Raw genomic sequence first — 7,163 nt, 5'->3', positions numbered from 1 at the left:
ATGGGAATATCTTGGTTTATGAGTACAAATGGCTAAAGCGCGAATGGGATATATGGATTTACTTAATCACATCTCTTCCTTTAGCTTTTCAAAACCCCAACAGGTGTTTCTCTGAGCTGCTATTGATATGCATAATATGAGAGACGATGGAGACAACTTTCCCAAACACAGATAATTAACTTTTGATGCCTTCCTTTTTTTTCTCCTAAGACATCCTTTTGTCTTGGCGAACTCTTCTTCTTCTTATCATGGCTTTGCCCCCCCTTTTTTCTAGCTCTAACTTTTGCCTAGGTTGCCTTTACAGGTTTTCAACCTAACGAGCGCTTCATTCTTTTTCATTTTCTGTTTAAGCAAAGTAACGCTTGACAGCATCTGCATTAATGGGCTTTGCTAACTCTTGACCGTCCATGTCAGCTAGGATCAGTGCTCCTCCAGAAAAGGCATGTTTGACAACATAAGGTCCCTCATAGGTCGGAGCCCATTTGCCTCTATTATCTTCTTGGTTAGGCAATATTTTCTTGAGTACAAGATCCCCAGCACTGAATTCCCGTGGGCGAAGTTTTTTATCAAAAGCTCTTGCCATTCTCTTTTGGTACAATTGTCCATGACACATTGCAATGAGCCTTTTCTCTTCAATCATGTTAAGTTGCTCAAATCGGGTTCGTATCCATTCATTTTCTTCTAAATCTACCTCTGCCAATACTCTTAAAGATGGTATTTCTATCTCAATGGGTGTAACAGCTTCCATTCCATAAACAAGGGAGTATGGGGTCACCCCTATGGATGTGCGTGCAGTAGTACGATAACCATGTAAAGCATAGGGAAGCATCTCATGCCAATCCTTATAAGTTACTGTCATTTTTCCAATGATCTTCTTAATATTTTTATTGGCTGCTTCAACTGCTCCATTCATTTGAGGTCTATACGGGGCTGAATTATAATGCTTGATTTGGAACTTCTCGCAAAAGTTCCTGACTTCCGTTCCATTGAGATTGGGACCATTATCAGTAATGATCCTTTCAGGAATCCCATATCGGCATAAAATATTTGTCTTCATGAATTTAAGGAACGTCTTTTGCGTGATGCTAGCAAATGAATTTGCTTCTACCCATTTTGTGAAATAGTCAATCGCGACAAGGATGAAGCATGTCCATTCGAAGCTTTTGGGTTAATTGGGCCAATAATGTCAATGCCCCACATTGAGAATGGCCAGGGTGATACTAAATTATGTAATGGGATTGGAGGAGCATTTGTCCTATTAGCATAGATCTGACATTTGTGGCATTTCTTGACATGCTCAAAGCAATCCTTCTCTATTGTTAGCCAGAAGTAGCCACACCTTTGAATCTGTTTGGCCATAGTGTGACCATTCGCATGCGTGCCACATATGCCCTCATGTACCTCAACCATGATTTTCTTTGCTTCTTCTGAACTCACACAGCGAAGTAAAGTACCATCATAACCCCTCTTATACAGAATATCTTGACTGATAAAGAATGTCATAGCCAAACGACGAAGGGTTTTCTTTTCATTCTCAGTCATTCCAGCTGGGTATGATCTCTTAGTGATATAATCCTTAATATCCTGGAACCAAGGATATTCTTCTCGATCTTCTTCAACATTCAGACAGTATGCTGGAAAGCTTCTAGCTTCTACTTGGATGGGTTGGATATGGACTCCACAATCAAGTTGGATCATTGCTGCTAAAGTGGCTAAAGCATCAGCGAAACGGTTTTTATCTCTAGTCAAGTGATGAAAGCTAGCAACCTTAAATTGCTTAATCAAATCTGTTAGGAGTTCTTGATAGGGAATCAATTTTACATCCTTTGTTCTCCATTCTCCTGTTACTTGATGAATAATGAGAGCTGAATCACCAAATACCTTCAAGCACCGTATACCAAGGTAATAGCTGCTCGAAGACCATTAACACAAGCTTCATATTCTGCTATGTTATTAGTACAATCAAATTCTAATTTGATGGCCACTGGAAATTGTTTTCCTTCTGGTGAAACGATCACCGCTCCTACCCCATTTCCATGCATGTTGGCGGCTCCATCAAAATACATTTCCCATTCTTGCTCTTCATTGTTTCCTTCACCACAACCTTCTTCTGTAGTGCATATGCCTTCATCAGGAAATTGAAAATCTAATGGCTGGTCATCCCCTAAAGGATTATCGGCCAAGTGATCTGCTATTGCACTACCTTTGACTGACTTCTGCTATTCTGATAGTACAACTTGCCATTTTAGTACTCTACCAGCAATGTGCGGGCTCTCAAAGATGTATTTAAGTGGGTCCACTCGTGAGATTAGCCAGGTAGTGTAGTAAAGCATGTATTGCCTTAGCCTTCTAGTTGCCCATACTAGTCCACAACAAGTTCGCTCAATCACCGGATAACGAGCTTCACACTCATTAAACTTCTTGCTCAAGAAATAAATCGCTCTTTCCTTCTTTCCAGAATCATCAAGTTGACCTAGCATTGCTCCCATTGAGCAAGGTAAAGTTGTTAGGTAAAGGATTAGTGGACGATCTGGTGATGGAGGTACCAAAATCGGGGGATTTAACAAATAATCTTTAATTTTATCAAAGGCCTTTTGACAATCATCATCCCATGTCTCCTTGCAATTTTTCTTTAACAGCTTAAACATTGGTTCGCAAGTGGCTGTTAGATTGGCAATGAATCTAGCAATGTAATTCAATCGTCCCAAGAAACTTCTAACTTCTTTCTCTGTTTGGGGAGATGGCATTTCTCGAATTGCTCTCACTTTATCTGGATCTACTTCTATCCCTTTACGACTCACAATGAATCCCAATAACTTCCCAGAAAGAGCTCCGAAAATGCATTTGTTAGGATTCAATCTTAGCCGATATTCGCGTAATCTCCCAAATAGCTTTCTAAGGACTCCAACATGACTCTCATTCTCCGCTGATTTAGCTACCATATCATCTACATATACTTCAATTTCTTTATGCATCATGTCATGGAATAGTGCTACCATAGCTCGTTGATAAGTTGCCCCAGCATTTTTCAAACCAAAAGGCATTACCCGATAACAATAAGTTCCCCATTGGGTTGTAAAGGTTGTTTTCTCTTTATCCCTTTCATGCATAGGGATTTGATTGTACCCTGAATAACCATCCATAAAGGAATAGCGATAGCTTCGAGCAGTATTATCAACCAATACATCAATGTGGGGTAATGGAAAGTCATCTTTCGGACTCGCATTATTTAGATTACGATAATCAACACACATTCGAATCCGACCATCTTTTTTAGGAACAGGAACAATATTTGCCACCCATTGTGGATAAGTTACTACCTCCAAAAATCCTGCTTCTAACTGCTTTATTACTTCTTCTTTTATTTGCAAGGACACCCCCGTGTTCATTCTCCTTAACTTCTGTTTCTTAGGCTCGACCTTGGGAAGTAATGGTATTTTATGAGAAGCAATGCTTGGGTCTAGCCCAGGCATGTCTTTATATGACCATGCAAACACATCTATGTATTCTTTGAACAACTCAATCATTTGTTCTCTTTCAGGATTATCTACTATTTTGAGCATTCTTTGATCCTCCTCGGTTCCCATATTAACCATCTCAATCACTTCTTCATGTGGGCATATTCCCTTATCACTCAATTCAAGCATCTTTGAAAAAGTTTGGATTATGTCTTCATCATCAGACTCACAATCATGCATATCAGTGGCAACGAATGAATCATCTTCACAGGGTTTATTAATCTCTGGGTGGCAGATGGAATCAGAAGAAACAAAATCCCTGGATAATGAATATGGAACGAGATAAAATAAGGAACAGGAATGAAACGGAGAAAGATGTATTGAAGTAGATAGGGTGGAATAAAGAAATAGACATGAATGCAATTGAAATTCATTTTCATGAATTATGTGTATCAAAAGTTTGCATTAGTGAATACCCAAGATCTATTACCTAAACCTGGGCTCAAAGGTGGATAAAGTAGGAACAACATAATTGAAACAATTACTCTAAGCTAATGACATCATTGGCCTCTTCAAACTCCCAATTCGCTAGAACTTTGTTGGAATCATCGACTGCAATTGAGGCACTTGTTCTGCATGCTACATCTTCATTAAAAGAGATCACTGAGATAGTTGGTTTATATATCATCTCGGACGGGCCTGGGAAGGATTCTTTAATGTGTGGAATCTCCAATTTACTAGCCTTTTTGCCTTTTGCCAAGCTTGCTTTGTCTTTTATCTGGTCTTCTAGGGTAGGCTCATACCCTAACCCTTGGCGATTACAATTATCCAAAACCTTAATTGGACACGTAATTCCTTGTAAATGAGAGCCTAAACCTTTCCCTGGCATAAACCCACTCTTCGTCATGATTTTAGCCACGACGGAATTGATGTTGTGAGTACTATCGCAAATATCTTCAACCTCTAGGCTTTGAAAAGAAACTCCATGATCTTTCTCTGCAGCCTCAATATAAGGGAGTGAGCTTGGTTTGCTCACCATGATTTCCTCCTCTCCTTTAACTGCTATAATTCTCCCATCACTGATGAATTTAACCTTTTGATGTAAGGTAGAAGGAACAGCCCTAGCAGAATGAATCCATGGCCTTCCTAGCAGCATTGTGTAACTTGGGTCTATGTTCATGAGTTGGAAATCCACCTTAAACCTGCTTGGCCCTATCTCCAGGGAGAGACAAACGGATCCTAATACTTCCCGTCTTGATCCATCGAATGCTCTTACCACAATATTACTTTTATGTACACTTGAAGCCTCTAGTGATAATGATTCGAATGTGGAGAGCGGCAAGACATTTAACGCTGATCCTCCGTCAATTAATACTCTTGCGATTATGAACCCTTCACATTTCAAAGTGATGTGCAAAGCCTTGGCTTGGTGGACAGCGGTTTCTGTAACTTCCTCTTCCGAAAAGGAAATGGTAGAGGAGGCTTTTACAACATTCATTACACTTGCCACCTTCTCAGGGGTTATATTAGGCTGCACAAAAGCTTGATTCAACACTTCTTGCAATGCTTGGCGATGCGCTTCGGAACTCAAAATCAAAGAAAGTATGGAGATACGCGCTGGAGTTTTCTTCAATTGGTCCACAATGCTGTAATCACTTTGCTTCATAATCGATAAAAACTCATCTTCTAATTTTTCCATTTCTTTAGGATTGTCTTCCTTTGGCCTGTTAATACTTGCATTTTTCTCTTTTACCATTTTCCTAATGTAAGATGGTAAGTATGGTTTTCCACTTCGAGTAACACCCCCTTGGTTTGCCATTTCATTGCTTGTCCCGGCAATCAACGTTGGGTTTTTGTGGTTCTCCACAATGCTTTGATATTTCCACGGGACTGCTCGATCACTTTCATAGGGAAAGGGATGAGGCGTGCTTATGGTCAATGTTGGTTGTCTTACGTGAGGTACAAGATCTGCAGAGGCTTTGTTTATCACAAAAGAGACTGCCTGAACCCGTTCTTTTGGGCTCGAATTTTTAATGACAAGCTCAACACGTTTTTTTTCTACCATGCACACTTTGGCGTCTCCCTTCTTTACAGACACGATCCCTAACGCCATCATTTTTCTAACAGCTCCTTTAAACTGTTCACAACTTTCTATGTCATGGCCTATTTTCTCCTGATGATATTCACAGTATCCAGGCATTTGATCACTGATATTATTCGTGAGGAGCATTTCTCGCATATAGCCATACTCCTTTAAGTGAGCATAAAGCTCATTCATAGGCATCCTGATCCTTGCGGAGCTTTTGAAGCACGCATCTTCTTCTTCAATAGCGTTGACTCGTTTTTCGTGATTTGGGAGTGGATCAGTAGTAAGGGTAGAGCTTCCCTCTTCTTTAAGCTGGATATGGTTAGAATCAACTAGGTCTAGCACATTCCTTTTAAACGTCACACAGTCTTCTATTGAGTGCCCAGGTGCACCCATGTGGTATTCACAAACAACATTTGGATTATACCATGCCGGGTAAGGCGGACCAAGAGGCTTATAAGGTCGCGGACCTAATAATTGGGCTGTCAAAAGTTTATGGTACAATTCAGCATTTGTTAATCCAAAATTGGCCATGGGCGACTATCCCTGGATTGGACATTTCTCCTCTCTCCATCCTGTCCGTGCTTGTTAGGCCTGAACCCAAATTGTTGCTGTCTTTGATTCCTTCCCTCTACTTGATAAGGGACTTGAGAATTGGTAGCTGCTTGTCTTATAGGTTGAATATAGTTCACATTCCCTTCTTTCTTTTTTTGGTCATAGTTCTTTCGTGAACTACTTTCAGCTTGAGAGTGGCTATCTTCCCTTCTTGTATGTCTATGTCAATCCTTTCCCCAATTACCATTAAATCAGCAAAATCAGTGACATGTGTTCCTATCATGTGTTGGTAAAATGGCTTAGGCAATGCACGGATGAAGTACGAGCAAAGTTCGGAATTAACCATTGGAGGTTGCACTTGCGAAGCCACTATTCTCCATCTTTAAGCATATTCTTTGAATGACTCTGATGATTTCTTGGTCATTGCTTTCAATTGTTCTTTGGTCGGAGCAGTATCAAGATTGAACTTGTATTGTCTCATGAAAACATCCACAAGGTCTTTCCATCTTTTGATCTTGGTTTGGTCTAGTTGCATGTACCAAGTCAATGCGGCTCCAGTTAAGCTTTCAGGAAAGAAGTTTATCAGAAACTTCTCATCTTGTGACCATATGGACATCTTTGTGCAATAGGCCCTCAAATGATAAATTGGGTTACTTGTACCATCATATTTATCGAAGCTTGGCATCTTGAATTTCTTGGGAACATCAATTTCTGGGGTCAAACATAATTCTTTCAAGTCTAAGGAACCCCACGTGTTTGATCCTTGAAGAGCCTTCAATTGATCTTTCATCTCTCCAAGTTCTTCTTTCAACTCCTTCTCTTTATGTAGCACTTGTGGGATTTGGAACATGTAGGCATGATCTTCCCCAGGACCATCCGGTATGTTAAAGGCCCCTATCCCAGAATCTTGTTTTTCTGGCGTGGGTACTTTAGGATCTGATCCTCTGTTTGGCTCAATTGTTCTATTAGCCGCGTTCTCATCTGCCACGGTATTCCGTGGTGGGTTATCATTACTCCGTCCTTTTAGAGCCTCTGTTAGCAATTTCATCATGTCACTTATTTTG

The 7,163-nt window shown here is 40.3% G+C and overlaps 1 protein-coding gene and 1 pseudogene across 1 annotated transcript; both read right to left on the bottom strand.

Moving 5' to 3' along the window:
* Window positions 1-346: 346 nt before the first annotated feature.
* LOC129315172 (uncharacterized) lies at window positions 347-3,647 on the bottom strand (annotated as a pseudogene).
* Window positions 3,648-3,999: 352 nt separating this feature from the next.
* On the bottom strand, window positions 4,000-6,078 carry LOC129315656 (uncharacterized). The gene has a single exon (XM_054959534.1). The coding sequence runs from the start codon at window positions 6,076-6,078 to the stop codon at window positions 4,000-4,002; it is 2,079 nt and encodes a 692-aa protein (XP_054815509.1).
* Between the last annotated feature and the right edge of the window lie 1,085 nt (window positions 6,079-7,163).

Source organism: Prosopis cineraria, unplaced genomic scaffold (assembly GCF_029017545.1).
Source record: "Prosopis cineraria cultivar Desert tree isolate PC_DT_omini unplaced genomic scaffold, ASM2901754v1 PC7, whole genome shotgun sequence".
In the NCBI taxonomy this organism is placed as follows: Eukaryota; Viridiplantae; Streptophyta; class Magnoliopsida; order Fabales; family Fabaceae; genus Prosopis; species Prosopis cineraria.
This window is presented reverse-complemented; position numbering and strand designations above follow the sequence as displayed.

What these genes read in the sequence shown, in the direction of transcription:
- LOC129315656 (XM_054959534.1), bottom strand. Translation starts at nt 6,078, where the DNA reads ATGGCCAATTTTGGATTAACAAATGCTGAATTGTACCATAAACTTTTG.